Below are 20,715 nucleotides of genomic sequence, written 5' to 3' on the forward strand. Positions count from 1 at the left end.
TAAACACTCACAAAAGCACCGTTACCCTGCTTAAAAATATGCGTTTTCATTTCATTTGTCGACCTTTTTTTAGTGCGGTTTATTCCGCATAGTGGTTTTTGTGTTCAATGCCAAATGTCATACTTTAAAAACACTCAATAACGACAAAAACACCTGGCAATGTGTAGTGCACTGCCCATTCACAGATGCTTCAGAATTGCTGCACAAGCATACCTTTTCCAGCAGATGGCAATACTTCCACATGCATTACTGTAAGTATACCCAGCACAGTGTTTGAGTACATAGAGAAGCCAGTTCTGACTAGAGCAGAGATCAGTGTGGTAGATAAACGGTGGCATAAGAAGCTTTTTGTACTTCGCCTCTGAGCTATTGCAGATATCTCTCCAAAAGGTCAATTTTCTCCAAGGAACATGCAGGCCTGTTACTGAAACTATCCGAATGTTTGCGTGCACTAAGTGGTTCTGTTCACTATTCACTCTGTGAACTCTCAAGCAATAAGCTCTCCTATTGGGCTTGTTACAGAGAGTTATTAGGTTTGCCCCCCGGCCTTGCTGGTATTTAATTACCCCTGCTCTCTCTCCTTTTCATCATGATGAAGATGACAGCAGCCATTGCGATTGGGTGAAAGAGGAGACTTCACCAGACCTTAATTGGTTCATTTGCCTCTGCCTGCCAGGCGCAGATGGAGCTCTTTATTACTGTCACTGCCAGGTACATTCTGGTCTGATGAGAACCGTCTTAAGAGGCAGAGCTTGACAACATAAGGACATGATGACATTGCCAGAACAGATTGATAATCAGGATCAGAGTAATTCAAGAAGCAAACAGTTGAATCCCCTACAAACTGTGTGCATTCAGAATATCAACTTGTGAATTCCTCGGTGACGAATATGTTTTGTTGTTCCAACAGAGCAAAACTGCCATGCTGTTATTGTCATGCTAATGAGCGTATGGTTCAATCTTGCTGGTTCCAGTCTTTCAATTGTATACCTTGGACCAATCCTCAATAAGGCTTTAAGCTTCGTGTTTATATTTATATGCTCACACATTTGTATGTTCACATTCCTCTTGTTAAGCCTATTGTTGAGATATGTAAGTCCCTATACATGTGTTTATTTATGAATATCTTCTTTGGATGTCGTTCATAGTAAAACAGCCATATGGCTAAAGTCAGGAATGTCAGTCTGGATCACTTGGAATAAGAGTTGTTTTCTTAACAGAACAAGGAGGAGAAAAATGATGTGTTATAAAATATCCATTGCTAATGGCATTACTGTAAAAAGCATATCCACACAAATCAATTTGTATGACTGATCACAACCAACAAACGTGTAGTCTGTAATGACTCTTTAATTACTATTTCATGGTGTCACTCTCAACAAGGCATACCAGCACATAAGGTGGTGTTGGGTTAGGATTTCTGGATGATGGTCTTGACATTTGAACAATTACAACATGTGTATTCAAAAGATTTGTGTGTTTGACCTCGAAGGATCAGTAAGCTGCTTTTAATTGATATGACTGTATAGCCATTACAACAATATGTGATGAACTAGAGAAGGGTGATCCATCTACGTCTTCAGTGTTCAATGTAGGGACATTAGTTGGCATGGTAACCCCATTTGCTATATCTGCAGGCCTCATTCAGAGAAATGACACTCAGGAAGCTGTAAGGAAACAATTCAATATTATATCTCACAGCAACAGTGGGTCTGCTGCACATCTCTTGGTGTGCACTGCATGATTTGATGGGTTGTTTTTTTAGTGACTGGTGGTTTCTATGACGTTGTGAAGATTTATTGGTGTACAGAGTGGTGCTGATGCAGCATTGTGAGTTGAATATTGACGAATTGGTGTTCAAAGTCTAATTCAGCCTTTGAGGATGACATATGCAGATAATGATATACTTATTTGCTTTCATGTTGAGGATTGAGCTTCTCATATAGTTTTTAACAAGAAAGCAAATACGTATATTTTCTTATATGTCTCACTATTCCTGCAGGAGTGAGTTAATCTATGATCAGAAATACATTAGGGTGGTCTTTTTAACAGCTGACATTTTGGGTTAAGCTAGTCAATTTGCTGTGAGGCCATAGTGAGATGCTGATTCATGCTTTAGTGATTTATGAAGCTGCAGTTTGTTGTGTCGCTCACTTGGATTGCATAATATTTCAAAGTGCGGCTTTGTGTCTGACATTCTGGGGTCAAAGTAGTTAAGTACACTTGAAGTACAAATGTTGTTCTACATTACACTTCTTTAAAACATTTCAAAGGGAAGTGTTGTACCTTTTCATTCACCCATGTACATTTATACATCATTTAGTTTAGCGTGGAGAGTTACTGAACAGTAGGCCTGTATACACACATTACAATGATCGACATTAAAATATACATGTTTGTTTTTATGTATAGGCTACTTTTAATTGTATTTTGTTGATAACACTTTTTATTTTTGGATGGAGGATGTGTTGTTGTTACTTGGGGGATAAAAGCTCCTAAACCAGTTAAACTGTGACTATCCCTACAGGTGATGCAGCTCTTTCGAGCACCTCTACTCCAGTCCTGCACACCTAAACCAATTGAGAGTAAATTAAGCACTCCTGATAAACTAAGCTGTAGAAACAATTACTGTACAAAGCAGGTGCATGGCTTTCTTAATCGATCAGAAGTGCAGGACTCAAGTTACACCAAAAAAAAACTTGCATTCGTTTTCTTACACAGGAGATGTTCTCCTTTAAATGATTCCGTGAAACAGCAACGTGCTTACTTTGACGGCTCTGGCATCACGACAGCGGGCCGCCCCCTCTCTCACACGATTGGTCGAGCCGTGGGAATATTCAAATCCAGGCCTGATTGATTGGCCCAGAGTCGGTTTGCACAGTGCAGGGGACTCATGTCCATTCCGACATCACTCTCTGTGGCACACACAGCTTGATCGCCTGCCGAGATGAGATACAGGCAGCTGCAAGGAAAACCCAATCGATGAAATTATCTTTTACAATAATGTTGAATATGTGGAGGAAGTACAATTAATGGCGCCAGCGTCCTCAATGGATATATTTCCGGAGGTTTCGCGAAATCAGTGGCGAGATATCTTTTCCAGAGGAAATACGCCTTCCGAGCAGGAGAACAACCAATCAGCCGTGGAAAACCAAAGATAAACAAGCCTTATGATAACACCAAACTCTGTAAGAAATTGATTATGTTTATTATTTCCATCCTTTATGTGTAGGGAGCTTATTGAAAATGTTTCTCAGTGCAGAAAATGTTTTGTTGTAGTAACCGAATTAGTATGTAATGGTAGCTGTGTAACTAAATAATAACATAAAAATGTTAATGGTTGATAAGAGATGTTTTAATGTATGATGTCAGGATTTGTCATGCATTGATTTGGAGTCGACAGCGCTAAAGTGGTGAAAGATGCCCAGTGCGCACTAATGGATAGGAGCGTCTCGCCCATATCAGTCATGCTATTGGCTAATGTGTATTTATGTGGGCCGAGTCCAACTATGAAGTTTGTAATTTATATACACTAGACTCATTTATCTAATGGCAGACTAAACCCTAAATCATATTTAACTGTTACATGTAGGAAATAGCAGTGTTTATTATAACATCAGTTAAATATTTCCGTAACACAAATATGTAGTTTTCTAAATGTTTTCTTTGGAACTCTTCTGTTTTGAGGTAATTCTAAATCTAGTCTAACCTTTTAATCCTCAAATTACATCTGTGTTGGGATGGTGGCTTTACGCGCAGTGAAAGGCGCTTTATATGTCAGCAGCATCTCAGTGGATACGGGAAGGGAAGTACTTTGAAGTATATTATTGGTCATTCAGGGCTGCCTGTGAAGGTTTCCATTTCTATTGTCTAGCAGCCGGAGGTGGGATCATCACACCTCACTGCACCGGTGGCAGCCGAGGTTGAAGGTTAGCCGCAGCAGAGGGGCCTATGGATTATTGGCCAGGTGTGAAATTCTACCCCGCATGCTTTTCCTGCTTGTGCCAGATCCTTTATTACCCAGAGAGATAGGGTGTCACAGCTTCCCACCAGAGGCAGGGAATTCAGGAAAGCCTGCAATTTGGTGTTTTATTGTCTCTTTCTTTTTTGTCAGGTTTCTTCCATGACAAATTGTGGAAAAAAAAAACCCTCCGGGTTTATATGGAGATGTCTGATCAGGAATATGCTTATCTTTCTGTCTTTTGCATTTCCTATAAACCTATCCATTCTGGTCTTGTAGCTTTTGATTTACCACATTGTTATATTAAAATTGTTAGTGCGTTATCCCCCTTGCATCATAAAGTATGGCTTTATACTCTATAAGATTTACTCTTTGTCTACTTTTACTATACAAGTGAATGTTTATCGCTCGTCGTGTCATTTAATCTAGACCAATATTTTATTCCAGTATAGACTGTTATAGGTAGCTAGTAAAAATCTGACATTCATAATTTGGTTGTTTGTGCTATGCCTGGGACTGGAGTCGTTAGGGAGGCTTGTAAATTGCGTGGTGTTATGAGCAGTCCATGTACAGGTATCCCATGGGGGTTTCCCTCTGATCTCGCATCACACCCCAGCAGTAATTCCAACTCTGTGAAGGGAAGGGATTTGTCATTTGGCTGCCTGCTTCCCTTTGCCTTCTCAGGAGCGAAGCTGAGCTCTGATTTATTGTGAAGTTTCCCCAGGCTCGCTCAATCTCCATGCCTACCGAATTACTGAATGGAGGAAACGGCTCACCACCAGAATGACCTTTTCTTGGATGACTATTACGCAGGCCAGTACAAGGACTGATTAAGGTCATGTCTTTTTCTGCCATGTCATCCATAGCTTTAGATTTAAGGCTGGTTAAGTGGGTATATGCGCAGACTGGATGATATGATACAGAATGACTAAATGTACATGCTCCGCACCCAACTTCCATAGATTTGATAGGAATGACGCCATGGCTTGGTCGTGTTGCAGTTTCGCCCGTTCACCCTTTGTAATCACCTTTGTATCTGCTAAGAGATGTCATGTGTAATTACAGGCAGCCTGCCATCTTTTGAAATCTGTCTAATTGGTCTTTTCTTTCTAATAGGATGAAGGGGGAGTGAGACGGGGGTTAGGGGTGGAAGGTTAAGGACTGGGCCTCCAGGGTCATCGGGGAGGGGGACATGACTGCAAAAGTTATTTGGAGCTCCAATCATTTTTATTTTGTCTACACGGTGGTGCTCATGCAGTAATTACTTCAAATTAATGATTAAGACGGCCAAATTGCAATTGACGCATCATCATTTGCCCCAAATAGAAAGGCTTTGAAATCATGACATTTTTCGTTGGTCCAGAGATCAAAGAGCCTTTTTTTTTCTTCCTAGAGCATTTTTGATGTTTCTGCGATACATGGGAGAGGGCTTATCATTATGTTATCTCCCACATTAGAGCGGTACAGTTTCTAATGAGTTTCATGTTTGCTCGAACATTTTAATGACTTGAAGGAAGCACTGACCCTAAAGTAAAGTAAACAGCCAGAGGACAGGGCTTGGGGAAAAGGGGGTTGGGAGGAATTGAATGTTTCATAAAGTAATTGCTTCGTTCATTATTGTATTGTTCTATGGTTTTAACAATAGTTGAGAATGGATGACTTATAAATTGTGTTATCCCTACCTGAGTTGACCGTCAGATGTCAACATAACATTTTAATCAGTTTGATTCTTTTGAAAAATAACTTATCTTTCTAAAAAAACCTTCAGCCCACCCATTTACCATCTGTTATCTTTGAAGTCAAGGTTTTCTAAAGGCTGGACAGCATACCCATGGCTCTTTGACAGTGTGTCTCCGTGTGCATACGATAAGATAAGGCTCTGTTTACCCTCTAATGTTACCTTGGCATTGGCCAGACTTTACCCCATGCCGTGTGTTTCTTTTACCTTGGCGCTGTCTTCGGGCAAGGGCAGATTTGGGTCAGTCCAAAGCTTTCTACTCCCTATCCCAGGCTGTACATCAAGATAAGACTAATTGTGCAACTTTAAATACATGGCTACATTAGTTGTCAGCATCTCTATACATGTAGTCAAGCTGAGGATTTTACGAGGCTTTTTTTTGTTGGTGCACATTTGTATGGCCCTATATCAACTCCAAAGTAAATGATTAATTGTTTTTCCAAACTAGAAACCTTAAATACTTCATGTTGTGGCGGCTGCTGCTGAAATTAATGATGCAAGCTCTGATGCCAGCAAGTTGGACCGTCTTTAGTTTTTTCAATCCATTTGTTGCTGGAGTGTTACTTACTAGTAAAAACAGTCTTATCTACTTTGCTCTTACACATTTAAACGTTTTGATAACATAGTATGTTTTTTGATTTTCAACTAATTAATAGCTAGATATCAAAATATAAGTTGTAATTAGTTGTACGTAAATGCTGTTTAGAATTCATAATCTGTTCAAAAATGCACCAGCAATTTCTGAGGACAAATTCAAACCGCTTGATAAATGACATGTTTTCTTACAATGGAAAAGCATCATAGGGAGGTGGTTGAACATAAAGGGGGTAAATTATATTTTAATACAGTAAAGTTTGATAACAATGTCATAGCTCAGTGAAGGACAACATTGGGTGTTGCATATATTAACACGTTTAATTTATATTAGCATTAGACTTTGCCCAAGTATGTGGGTGTTTTGCAGGAGGGGGGGAAATGTGTGTCAGAATGTGAAGGACTTTTAAAGATTGTCTGACTCTGTCTGTTTGTTCAGCATTTTCATACTAAAATGCTTTTTAGCTTCATTACACAACTGTCTTGTGATGGATATATGATTTTTTTTCATGGGAGAAACTGTTATGTTAATGTGGTTTTTCCCAGACACCCAGCCATATAAATGCATGATTTACGCCCAACAGAATGCTCTGGACATCTGTCTGAATATTGCCTGACGATTGTATTTGCATACATTTTGTGCTTGCGCGTGGATTGTATAGGAAATGCTTTTCAACACTGTTGTAATAGCATTTAGCTAATCTCAATGGAAATGAGGCTCATTGTTATCAGCCGCAGGCCTCGAGTGTTCTTGCAGCGTAGAGCAGAGTGGCTCCGGGTTGTTTGGTTATACTGGATGTGAACCTTTGTGTCCTTTTTTTCCTTCTCCTTTTCTCCAGAGAAGGGGAAGAGAGAAATCTGGGTCCCTCTTATATGCTGCTCTGATACCAATTATGCAAACTATTATAGAATTTAACCAGGCCAGCTCTTATCGGCTAATCCAGAAGTAATAGATTCTATTAAAAATGTATGAGGGGTTTGGGGGGGATCAGTGTGGGGGGAGCATGTGTGTGTGTGGAGGGGTGTATAGAGATGAATCCGGCAGCTGCTGCAGCACTGCTGTCTAATTCTGTCTGTATGTCAGAATACTTGTCTGGTCTTCATTACTTAGACAGGCTCATAGTGCCATACCTGAAAGACAGCATAAAAGCCATGGGTAATATACAATTAATTATACAGCGAATGGATTGTTTTTTATGGGCCGTTTCATGCTCATTCAAAGAGACACAATGCTTTTTATCTTATTTAATGACCAATTGCTCTTTGTTAATCATTTATTCCCTCTTAAATTAACCGTCTTTGTGCTATTTCCCTTTTGCTTTTCTGCAATTTCTGAGTGGAAGGAAGGAGAAAACCATTAGCATAGCACTCACATGCTAATCCACCCAGAGAGTTAAAAGGGTGCTTGTCTTGGACCTTTTTCATTATCATCTAATTATTAACTGAGGATTCTGAGAACTGCTAACAGGAGCTGAGCTGGTAGGGGGGGGGGGGGTGTGTGTGTGGCAGGGCGAGGGTGTGTGTAGAGCCAGTGTGTATCATTATTCTGCGTGATTCATGTTTGTTTAGAGGGAGCCTCCCTGTTTGCAATTTGCGTCTATCTTCACTCTGACCCTCGATGCTGTGCTAACCCATAAAAGGCTCAAGAAGGTCAGACAGATGTTCCTAGGCGATTCTTTTCTTGCTTTCAATGGCTATTCAATGCTGCTTCTTTGTATTGTGAAACTGGTAAAAAGTAAGGCAAGGCACATTTAGTTTAACATTTGCTGCATGCATAGCTTTATCATATCAAGAAACGTGATCCACATAGCCTACCATTTCTTCCTGGAGTTCTTCCTATTAAAGCCTCAATATGAATGGTGCTCCTATGATAATTCATCAATAGAGTTCTCAAGATAATTAGCTGACAGATATCATTAAAATTCAGTTAACATTTAAGGCATGAGCTCTCTGCCTGTTAAACCGAAGCAGCCATTATAAAGTCCCTCCATCACTGCCCTCACGGCTCTTCAGTTGATCTCCTCTCTCACAGTGTTTCCTCTCCTGATCCTAAGACAGACGACACATTTGGGAAAAATATAAATCTGGCATTTTGCATCCCGTCATTGACCGGGGAAGAGGCTTGAAAAACACATTTGTCTGCCATGGCATCCTTAGGGGACAGTTAGATAGACTGAAAAGCACAAGGTTTATCTCCTTGGATGTCGCCTGAGAGTGGGGAAGATTTTTCGTCACAACCTTCAACTTTTGTGCTCTTTTTCTTCTTATGCCTGTTAAAAAAGTCCTTGAATACGTGCTCTTGTAAGACAAGTGAAGACTTACAAAGGACATATGAGAAGTGATGTCTTGCACAAAGGCAGGTTAAATGCTAAATGGATAGCTAATTGTAGAAAACTGGCTTGGAGAGAGTAACACTGACTATTATGTTAATAAAAAAGATTATTGACCTCATTTGTGAAGGTTGAGTTTAACTATGCTGCCATTTTAAAGATAGCTGACTTTGCAGTTGCCATGTACCTAATTTCTTTATTATTGCAGCCATTCATTATTATGACTTATCCTGATATGACATTGTAAGAAAGTGCAAGACATAAAACTTTTCTTTTGAGCAGAACATTAAATGAACGGCTGGAGAACTGATACTGCTTTATAACTTAACCCAGGTAATATCATGCATTCTGGGACCACTTTGATCTATCTTTCTTCCCTTTTTTCCCGGGTAATTCTGCTCAGGAGTCGGAAGGCCATTTCAAGCTTAAGTTTTTCATAAAATCCTTTAAATAAAAAATGTAGATAGCAGGATGAAAGAAACCGTCATTACTTGCACTTTATGCATCATTTCTAGCTCCCTTTTCTGCTTTCAGTGGAATTTTTTTCTTTCTTTAAGCCACTGCCGGCTTCCCTTGAATTATAATGCCCACCTTGATGTATTTGACTCCAGCTAAAAATTATGGGAGTAATGGAAGGTGTTCCAATTCACGTCTCATTTTCTGCTGGTGAAGGGATTTCCCTGGAGAAACCTTTTGTCTGCCCTGTGTTTCTTCTGCGTGTTCGGCCCCTCTCTCTTGACAATTGTGTGGTAATGGAAGGGTTGTTGTGAAATTGCCATTATTTTCTAAATGGAATCTGACCATGCTGAGGCTTTTAGCTCTTCAGATGTGTGTGCTCAGATGAGACAGGTTGCACGGAGCGGTTTGAAGTGGGCTTGTCACCGAGGGACAGATGTTGAGCGGAGGAGGGGAGCGGGTACATGAGCGAGGGAAGAGTGAGGGAATCTTTTTTTGACTTGGCACCTGAGTGAAATCAAAGCCACTCCGTCTCTTCTTCCTTTTGAGGCGAGGGTAATCATGTTTCTGCAGCTCGTCACTGAACACTCGTTCTGTGGTTGATTCGCTTTAGCTGCCCTCTGGACCCTGAGGGAGAAATGAAAGCAAAAATCCAAAAGAACCTTAAAAACTGAGCAAGAAAAAGACGCAATCTGACAGCCGCATGCTGCAGGCTTATATTAACATTGTGAGGGACTAATGCATTGTGATTGAAATGCTGTTTCTTTCCATCGGTAATCATTGAACTTATTAGATATGTATACCCTACAAGTCGGCCGTTTTTTAGCTGCATAGATTGCAGTTGTCTGTCTATAAGGTACCTGATATACATACATACATAACAGTAGCCCAGGGAGTTTGGATTTTTCAGAGCTTGCATTCAGACTTGGTGACTGAGATAATCAAAGAGAATGTCAAATGGTTTTATCGCTGAAATATTCCCTCAATGCCGGGCTTTATCTTCTGAATGATTGCTTCAATCAGCAAATCTGTATTAAGACGCCGTCTCTTTCAGACACAGTCTTTCATTTCTTCTGATATGACTTAACTCTGCTAAGACCATAGCCTTATTCTTTGGAGTGAGCTGCTTTTGGCTTTCTCTGCTGATCAATACGGCCATAAATGTATAGAAGAATAAACCCTGGCCTCGATGGAGTCATTGAGTCATATCATTGTCAATGTACAATCCCAGCAGTTCAAAGAACTTCTGAATTTTAAAATGGTAAAAAAAAACAACAACAAGTGGTGATGCAGAATAATTTTATTTCTTAAAGAGGAAAGCATACTTCAGGGGTTTTAGTGTTCACAAGCAAGTGTACAGTTTTCTTCTAACGTCAGACTGATGTTAAATGCAATATTTTGAATGTGTTACATATGATTTACTTTTGGATAGATTGCCATTTAATTTGACACTGACATACGTGTTGGTTAGAGGATGAAGCCTACTGATCCTGTTTATCCTCTGACTTTTCCTGTAGTTCATCCACAAAGTTGACATTTCAGTTTTTTGTCAAATGTCTCAAGGCAATATGATTCCCATCAGCCTTAGCCACACACATGTGTTAACTATTTCATTTTGAACGTGGTTAACCTATGAGCTCTGAACACAGACATTGTGAGCATGTCAGCATGTAGCTTAAAGCACTGTAGATTTGTCTTTTTGAATCACCATTGTATTAAGTGTATTGGCTATCGAGTTAAAACGTGTGCTTCCCTTTCCTTCAGCAGGTTTACCCAGGCTGTGTGCAGCCCTAGAGAACTATCATGCTGGCCTGTATCCAGAGACGGCAGAATCTCTCGTCGCAGAGCCTGGCCTGCGCACCCAAAAGCCTTGATGTTCCACCCCCGCCATTACTGCTGTCAGTTCCCCAACTGCAGCCGTGCAGCCACAAAGGTGAGCTTATATCATGTGAAGACATTGTGCCAGCGAGGACAGATACCACCAACTCTCTGTCTCGGTCATGCTCCTGAGTTACTTTTTAATCAATCATGTTCACCTTGACCTTTCCACATGAAGCTCATGCATGGTTTTAGCGGTGCGCCAACATTTCAGCAGCTATTCTGGAATTTAAAATAATGGGCCTCCTGATGATGGCGATGCCTCTTAATTGGGCAACTAATCAGAGCGCTCCTGCAGTGCATATGCATGCGGGTCAAAGTGGACTCTAAAATTACTGACTTAATCAAGTGACATACAGGGTAACTAATGACGTTCACATTTGGTGCAGAAAATGCTCCGTGTCTGTGTTGTTTGACCTTCATCATGACTGATTATACTGCAGTCTCTCAAAGGTGGAGTGGGTGTCTCAACCTAACATGGAGTGACATTTGTGATTAGAGTTATTTGGGTTAATTGATGGAATGCAACTTATTTGCAGATTTCCTTCATGGTCAGAAACGTCCTTATTCATGTTAGTTACTCTACATCTATATTATTTTGTGCAGAGATGTTCCCGGACCATCTAGAATCACATAATTAGATCATAGTAGCAGAAAGAGTCATTCTGCTGTTGTTTGCTTTTCCAAATTGCTTTAAAAATTGGCTGATGTCTTTATACTATGATGCTGGCTCTGGTTTGAAGCTATTTTGAAGATCTATAACTACCTACCATTTAAGGGTTCGACTGGGTGTGTATTGTAGCATTATGAAACCTCCTGAATGATATGGTCCTTTAAAGATCCTTGGTATAGCTATTGTGCTGTTATTGCTTTAAGCCTATGCTGCCATATATATATCATTTGATTTCTTTAGATCCATGGAAGGAGTTTGTTTCTGAGTGATCATTATAAAGGAAATGAAACAGGATGGCTCACAACATAGTCTGATAGAAAGCACGACAATGCAAATATTGACCGGTAACATTATGTACAATCTCCAATGGTGTCACCATCATTTGATTATCAATGTTAGCTTAGCAAAGGTGACACACATGCACATTTGTCTGCAGAGCAGGGCAGTGGTCAGGATTATATTTTCCATCTCATCATGTTGCTAGTGAATGTTCTGTTCATTTGCATGAGCCTGCGTTATTTCATCAAAGCTATCTTTTTTCATGTATAATACAATCTAATCTTCCTTGAGTGTGTTTTACATAGTGAACATAATTTGTGAAGTATAAAAGGCACAACATTATTCTCAGGTAACCCTGTAGTGATCAGATTTCGTCGACACCTGCACACACACACACACAGGTGTTTTCCATTAGTCTGGATAATTAGACTTGTTCTCCGGCGGATTCATGCTTGGGGCTTTCTGAGGTACTGAAAATGGCATATATTTAAAAGCACCATAAAAAGGGTTCTTGATCTAACAGGTGCAACAAGCAGAGATGTAAAAATACCCACTCAGCCCGGAGACGAGGTCTAATCAGCCAAAAATAAGTGGAAACACCTGTGTTGTCATGGTGACAGACTGTGTAGTTAATTAACAAAAAGCATAGATGTATTTGATATGCATTTCTCCTTTATGAACTAGCCGAGCAATGGGTATCCATATGAAAATCTCTCCCTGTTACGCTCCATCTCCTCCTCTCCCATCTCCTCAGGTGAAATGCCTCTTTGTCTTTTATGCTATTAAATATTAATTGGGAATCAATGGCGCACTTGTCTGCTAAACGCTGGAACAGAAGGGCCTAGTTAGCCTCAGGCAGAACCAGGGGTACGTTTCTCATCCTGTTTACCTGCAGGGCCTTTCCCCCCCTTTTGAGTTTTATGTACTGTGTGTAGTGCAGCACCCTCCAGCTCCAGCCTGACATTTCAAACACAACCACAGGGAATAGACTGCTGATGGGAGCTCAGTCTGTGTGGCCTCTTCATTAAATGACTCGCTGTTGGATTGAGTTAAATAGGGACGGTCTTTAGTCGCTGCTGCGCCTTTCAAAGCCATTTCCATTTTTAGCTATCAATAAATGGAAGGCGCAGGACATGAAAGCTCTCAGCCCCATGCGAGTGATTTCTGGGAAACTAGGAATTATGTGATGAGTGAATGAGAGCTGTTCTCTGCTATCTCAGCTTGAAAGCACAGGCGCTGGAAATGCTTTTTCCCACGCTGCTGGCCTGAGCTTGGGTCGGCTCTGAGAGGGGAAAGTTTGCCCAAGCTGGGCCAAGCGGCACAGAAACAAATGAGGAGTGACACTGGTGCAAAGGAGCATTCGCCTGAGCCTCTCCGAGCACACATAACTAAGTGTTCAACCCCGAGGTTACGCCGCTCTGTGAGCACCCTTCATGCAGAGATCACTGACATGGAAGGAGGGATGCATGTGAAAATGGGGTGAATGAGCGTCTGTATTCTTATTTAGTGTGTTTACGGAAGAAGTTGTAAATAGAGTATAAGTGAGATTTAAGAGTCTGTGTTCTGGTGTCAACATGTCGACTTTTTCTGCTTCACTTATCTCCATCTAATGGTCCTCTGGGTTGAGGAAACCACATGGAGGCATTAACTGCAATCTTCTTTAAACCCCATGAGAGATACATGTAAATGCACGAGTCCACTGACTACACTCCTGACACTTTGTCTTTGTAGTGATACCACTTATCAGACCAGTATCAATCAATATGTTTGAGTCAAATGACTGACTTGTTTCAGTGAGAAACTAAGAGAATTAGCATTGAATTCTGAGTTTCCTACGCTCCTTTCAGCCCATTGTTTTGGTTTTACGTGCTTCATTGTTGCATTTTGGAACAAAGCACGGAGCTATGGTTTCTGATTTTATTTTAAATGACCTAGAATCTGAGACTCAACAGATGTATTCTTGTTTTTAATTTACAATGCTCTAAATTCTCACCCTTAATTGTACGTCTTATACATTCTACATTTTCATTAAAGAGCCAGATATTTTCTCACACAGTTGTGTTTTGGAATGATTTGACTAATACAGAGTTGTATGTCCATTCAAGCTGTATATGTTTAGTAATTTACATATGATATAAATGACTAAATATATTTCTCAATGTTGACCTAAATTAAGGGGAAAAGCTAGCAGCTGCTTCTTTTAATGTTATTAAAATCTAATCAGCACATAGTCAATTGCAGAGGCCCGCCTCAAAGAGATGAATTAAGTCAGGGCCAATTAATTACATGGCTCTAATGACATGTGCATAGAGGAGGTTGCCATGGTAATGAGACATAGGTTCTTCATGCATTTGGGACTGTACTGTGCTCAGTCCCTGGTTATTAAGGTGACAGAGTATTTTAAATATCAGGATTATCGGTGCTGTAAACAAATATCCGTGCCTGCTGAGAAACACTGTTCTGTAATTAACCGGCAGTTCTCAGTGCCATGTTCCTGCTGAGGATTAGACACTGGTAAACATGTTATCGCACCAAGTGTTGCACGATAAGTATTCAGCACAACATCAAAAACCTGTGGGATTTCATTTCTGGTTGTTCAGCTCACATGCACGGATATTAACAAGGAATAATGTATGCATGTTCAGTTTTTATCTCATGTGGGAATGCGGTGGTCATTCTAATGGTTCTCTTATGTTATCCCTCTGGGTATGACATATTTGGAAGCCGTGGTTTTCGCAATGAGCCTATCCAAGTGCCGTTTTCAGCTCTGCCTCTGGGGCTTGTTTTGCCCATAAATTAGTGATTAACTGAAACTGCTCCGAAACAATGAGGTCTCCGCTCTAATCTGGGGGGAAATGGCTTCAAGTGTGACCACGGGAAAAAGATTAGCCAGTTTAGAGTGGCACAAAGCATCGAGTGGGATTGTATGGGGGTGGAATCAGGGTTATGAAAGACCATGTATATAACTGAATGGTTAGAACTCAATGTGTTATCCCTCCTTAATATTTTCAGGCTTAAACAATAATCTATTTCCTTTAAGTCACACACACACATAATAAATCAGGCCTAGTGGTGATTGAGAGTTTATAATTGGCCCCCTACCCCCAACTGTGCACGTCCCCTGCTTGGAAAGAGGAAATCAGGATTAGGTGTTTCCTGTGAAAGTGTGCCAGTTTTACTCAGCGTGGTGCCACAACAGTTGAGCAGCATGTTTAATGCGTGGAGCCCCCTTCCAACCCAGAAAACATTCAAGCCTGGCTCCGGGGACCATTAAATCTATCCATCGAGGATTGCGGATGCGACAGTGTCATTATGCAGATTTTTGAGGAAAACAGAAAGATAAACAAGCTTTTTCCATCCTGCGTAAACTACTTCTATCAAAAAAGCAATTGGGGGAAAATGTTAAGGGTCAAAGAATTTGAATTTGTAAGCACTGCAGGATGCTCTGGGGCACGGTTGTTCGCTAAAAGTGGCTGGCGCTCTGTTTCCTGTGCTGTTCTTCCGTCTGTGTCAGAGTGAAGCGGCGTGCAGTCTGCAGGTTCAGGGTGATTAAGTGCTTAAGGTCAGACTGCTAATTATCTTCCTGACGTTCCTCACCTGACAATAGCTGCCATTTCCCCGTTGTCATGTGAACAGCCTCATATTTGTTTCCATGTCTCGTCGTTATTTATTTCTGTGGCTGTCAATAAAACAAACCTGTACAAAGAGATACTAGTTGAGTCTAAACGAGAAACAGATGTTTTTGTTAACTCATAAAACAAGACCTGTTTTTGGTGTGTCTTTAGTGTATGCAAAACCATTTCTTCTGGCCTATGTGCTTATGATAATCTACTAAAAATGCAAACCTACTTTAATATAGGCATGAATTATTTCCTCTCCTAAGGGCATTATGATTAAAGGAACCAGTCCTGTGTAACATTCTCATCTGCTAGGTGAACATATTTACTAATTCAGTGGCTCATACATTTTTGTGCTGCAGTTCCAAATTCCTGGGATATAAAGGGGGCCAAGGAGCTGACAGATAATTGCAGCGTGATAATAATTAAGAAGCTCGGCCTTATTTGAAAATGTGTACTTGTTTGCTTGAAGTGCTTGTTTTCAGGATAAAGGCCACAATGAGCTGGAAGCGACTGATGCATGTTTTAAAATACTCCCTTTTAGAGTGCAAATAACCTCTTTGAACACCTGCAGAGAACCATAGAGGTCAAACCTGATGCACTTCTTTAATTATCACTGTCACCAGTATGCATTTGCCCTCATGTTGAGTTTGGGTGAGGCCGCACAGTAGGCTTGCTTGGCACTTCTAAAGGGAATGACTGCCAGATTGTAATGAATGAAGCACATATTTTAGACACTTTTTAACTTGGGTGTGTTCTGCAGGAAGGAAGATTGTAAAGAATGACTTCAAGGTAAAGTTTTACAGCCACCACATGCTTTGGGACACATGCTGTGTTCAGTTTACGGCCATTTAACACCGTAAAGTCCCCGAGATTGATACAATTACCTCTGGTTATAATATAGAACAGCGTGTAGTGTCTGATCATAGTTTTACACCACTTGCTTCTGTCAGGATCGGCTAAAATGATCCCCTCTATGCATATGTCTCACAGTAGCAGTCCTCAGATGATAAATATGTGAATGCAGAGTGGGGATGGCCTATTTGCTAATGAGGTTTCCATAGTGCCCGCGTTGAGGCAGCCACAGTGGAAAGTGCAGCTGTGTTGTGTCTCCATGGCTCTGACAGGGCTGTAATCTCCGGACTAACAATATCAGACACCCTGTGAAGACGTGTTAGCATTCAAAGCGTTTGAAGTGTTTGTGGAACAGAAAGCCAATCGCAGCATGCAGAGCTCCACAACGACATTTTACTGAACAACAAACGGCTGAAATGCTTGTTTTGCTATATCATTTATCTTTTAATTGAGTTATATTATCCCAGGCAGAACACAGACAAGATGTGTGCAGTGGTGTCAATGCTGGTGTTTGTCAGATTTATGATCCTTCTCATCATCTAAGCTGGTGGTTATGAAGCTCTACATGTCATTTCTGGTAATACATATTCAGCTTTTAGCCATAGGGCGGATATCATGATTGCAGCTGGCTTTTTTCCCCTTGTTACCTCTTTTAAATCTTGATTTTGTATACAGTTTGAACACCTCTCCAACATCCCAGAAGCGTTGCTTTTCTATTGAGACACTATACATCTCGCTACATCATAAGCAGTGTTTTGCTTTGTTATATTTCTCTGTAGAATTCACTCATGCTTCTGGCACCATGGTGCTGTTCCTTCAGTTCCGCTGGGAGATTGCTGGATGGATTGAACACTCCACCTTACCCTTTTTCCTCCATTTTATACACCCAATTTCTTTCTTTCATGAGATGGATCTTGTAGATTGATTCATTTTCACAGTCGGGAGGGCTCACTGTAGGCCAGAAATGAAATGAACTCCCAAATCAATTTCAAATGGGAACAACAAGTGATCTCTCCCCTGCATAGCTGGAATTGGTTTTGTTATTGAAAATGAAATGAAGTGTTTTGTTTTTATTTTGCGCCCCTTTTATTGCCGATTACAGCCTTGTTCTTTTGCCTGCTATGATTTCTGCTGTATAGGTTAATTTCACCGCCTTTTCTCTTTATGTCAGGAGTTCCATAAAAGTGTCACTCTGAAAGGTGGCGGTAATTTCTACCAGGTGATTTATTGTTTTTAAATGTGGTGGCTTTTCCACCTTTCCTTTGTCGCCGGGAGTTAAGCAGGCATGAAATTGCCAGAATAATAGTGTTTAAATCCAATCTTAGTTTGTTCCGTCAGCTTTCCGGCACACAATTCAATCAGCAGTGCTCTTTGTGATTGCTCTTTTCCATTTGCATCAACTTTTCCCTCACAGTTTAGGCTCCAAGCTTTCACAGTAGAATCGGTTCAGGTTCATAAAAGCATAAAGTGGAACCAAATTGTATAGGCAGGAACCGGTGTTGCTCAAATCCCGCTGTGGCTTAACGGCTAAATGTCATCAAATACATCTCATTGGAGCCATTTCAGTTAAATGAGGTCCTCCCTCCCCCTTCTCCCAATTCCTGCCTTTTGATTTCCCAGGGTAACCTAATTTTGGGTTGCACTAAGTCTGAAATAATTTCATTAGGCACTGATCAAACAGGGCTGGAGGTGTTTCCCTCCTTAAAATGTGTTTATAGGACATGGTGATGTCTGCATTTCCCCCCCAAAACAGGTTTCAAATTGAACTGAAAAACCACAGAAAACATGTATCTGAGCTGCTTGTACTAATCATTAGTTTCTGTCTTCTTTCTCCCCAGGCGAGCCAGCCTCCATGATTTCTCGGTACCCTTCTCCTGCACAGTTGGATGCTTTTGCCCAGAAGACCGCCAACAACCCTCTGTCCATCAAAATCTTTCCATCTGAGGTCCGGGTGCCACAGCATAAACAGATAAACAAAACCGTCAACGGGTTGGACACGACAGGCACACACAGTGACTACTCCCACCTGTACACAGGAGGCCACCAGGGGCTGTTGGCCATCATCAAAGCCTCCGTGTCAGCAAAAGGTGTGCTAAAAAACTCAGAGGGCAGGAGGACTAGACATGTAAACAGCCAGAACCCTGTGGCACCGTACAATAATCCTCTGAATAATGGCTACACAGTCAGACACGGGCATAAGGCCTATCATATAAGCTCATGTAAGCCCCATGATGTTCCCATTGAGACACTGTGTTCCAGCGCAGGCATGGCCTCCGGAGATCAGGGCCTGGCCCCCCAGTCTGAGCTGGCAGAGGTTCAAAGCTTGATGAGGCAGATGAGCCGAGTCCCCCACAGCCAGGCCCTGCAGCTGGGGGGGGGAGGCTCGAGCCAGCCCCTATCTGCAGGCTGTGGCCGCGGTGGCAAACTCAGACTCAGATTTTGTGCTGGGATTGCCCCCCCAGAGCAGTCTCGCCTTCACAGGGGCGGTGCTCCCGACACAGAGTGCAGACAGAGCCAAAGCGGGATACTTGGAGAAGGGAGAGTACTCCGTGTGGCAGCATAAACCTCAAATCCAGCCGCCCTATCAGCAGGGAGCCTTGAGGATGTACAGTGTGAGTAACGGCGCTCAGAGGCTCAGAGAGGACGAGTCCCCTGAAATCTGCCTCCCTTTGCCCCCCCAGATGGCGTACAGACCCCATCCTGCCAGTGTGGAGCGGGTCAGCAGCTCCTCTCTGAACTGCATGCAGGGGGAGTTCTCTATGGGACAGTACTACGCTCCACTCTGGGACTGCACCCCTAATAGCGACTGTTATCCTTCTCAGGTGCTGGCGAGCAAGCCTATAGACCTGGGGCTCTCACACCCCCATCCCCATCTCCACCCCCACCCACACCACCAATCGCAGAGACATCATCCTCAGCTCCACCCTCCTCATACCCAGGCCTACAGCACCGACCAAAACCTCTGTTGTGGGCTGCCTAGTTCCAGCCTGTGCCACGCTGCGGTACTCAGCAGCAGCCTGCAGTCTCTGGAGTGCCTCATCAGTGAGATCCACCCTCCCTGCATCAAAGAGAGCATGCTGGGACGTGGTTACCAAGCCATGGGGATGCCTCCGCTACTGGAGCACCACCAACAAACACACATCCAGCTGCCCGTCTACAGATAAGAGCTGGTGGGGGCTGCCAAACAACGGGACGCAGAAGTGACAAAACCTTTTATAGAGGATGGAAGTTTAGACGTCTGTGAGAATGAGACATGGGTTTTTAGTTTGTGCATGTACTGTATTTGTAGAAGGCTTTGTGTTATGAGCCTGAAACAGTAACTGATAATCAAGACTTAAGATACAGGTTTATCTTATGGATGTTCTATTTTTTATATCTGAAATGGCCATCATATATGCCTGCTGTTCCTCATTAAATATTGATGCTGAGCACCTAATCAGAATTTCCCCATTTCATTTTAACATGTATGTATTTTGCAGATGTTTGGATTCCCCTGTAGGCTTTTACAAAAAATGGAAATGTACTTTACTGAAATAATCATTGGCACCCCTCTGAAAACATTTACTTGAATCTGGAAAGGATGGTTTGGTGAATATCGGTTTTCCTTAAAATGGCTTCTTATTAGAACATTCCTAAATATTAAATGAACGTTTGGTTGTCTGCTGCTTTGTTGTGTTACTCAAAACCCACCAGGCTTCTGCAGTATGATGCAAATTCCCTGGCTGCTGTATGGGGAAACATTTTGATCATTTGTATACAAACGTGAATATATTATTTAGTTACGCAGCCATAGAGAATGTTACGTAACTTAACATCTTGATTGATTTCATGTATTCATGCTCAGCACAATGTATTACGACTGTTGCATATCCAAATCAACACTGTGGCGATTCAGGCCAGGCAAGATGTGCCCTTTGGTTGTTTTTCTTTTTTGATTTTAAGAGATTGTTTCTTGAATGAAAAGGGTTGTGACAATGTTACACAACACCTGGGTGCATATGAGTGCCATGTTAGAGAGGCAGGCCACCTTATATCTTCTTTGTAGGGCTACATTATCTCTGATGGTGTAAGATGTATGACTGAGTAGCTCTTTCTGTGTCTGCACTGGTTCTGTAATAATATTTATTTATGTCAGCCTGTTGAGTTATAAGGCAAACTGTCTATAATTATAAAGTGCAATTATTATATATGAAAATGTGAGCGCTCTCCATGAAGTATGTTGTTGGAATAATTACATTTTGCAATGTATGACCCTAATCCCTCAACCCTTTTTTGCCTCTTCTTAATAAGGATTGTCAAGTAAATGAAATTTTCTAAACCCAACATATAGTTTG

General features: G+C 41.5%; 1 protein-coding gene across 1 annotated transcript; it reads left to right on the forward strand.

Annotated features, from left to right (window-relative positions):
* Window positions 1–2,915: 2,915 nt before the first annotated feature.
* On the forward strand, window positions 2,916–20,704 carry LOC117541385 (protein FAM222A-like). Its single transcript, XM_034208523.1, is given in 4 exon segments — window positions 2,916–3,188; window positions 10,844–11,012; window positions 18,220–18,752; window positions 18,754–20,704. Coding segments are annotated over 3 exon segments (1,455 nt in total). The 5' UTR covers window positions 2,916–3,188; window positions 10,844–10,882; the 3' UTR covers window positions 19,546–20,704.
* The last annotated feature ends 11 nt before the right edge of the window (window positions 20,705–20,715 follow it).

This window comes from Gymnodraco acuticeps, unplaced genomic scaffold, assembly GCF_902827175.1.
Source record: "Gymnodraco acuticeps unplaced genomic scaffold, fGymAcu1.1, whole genome shotgun sequence".
Classification (NCBI taxonomy): Eukaryota; Metazoa; Chordata; class Actinopteri; order Perciformes; family Bathydraconidae; genus Gymnodraco; species Gymnodraco acuticeps.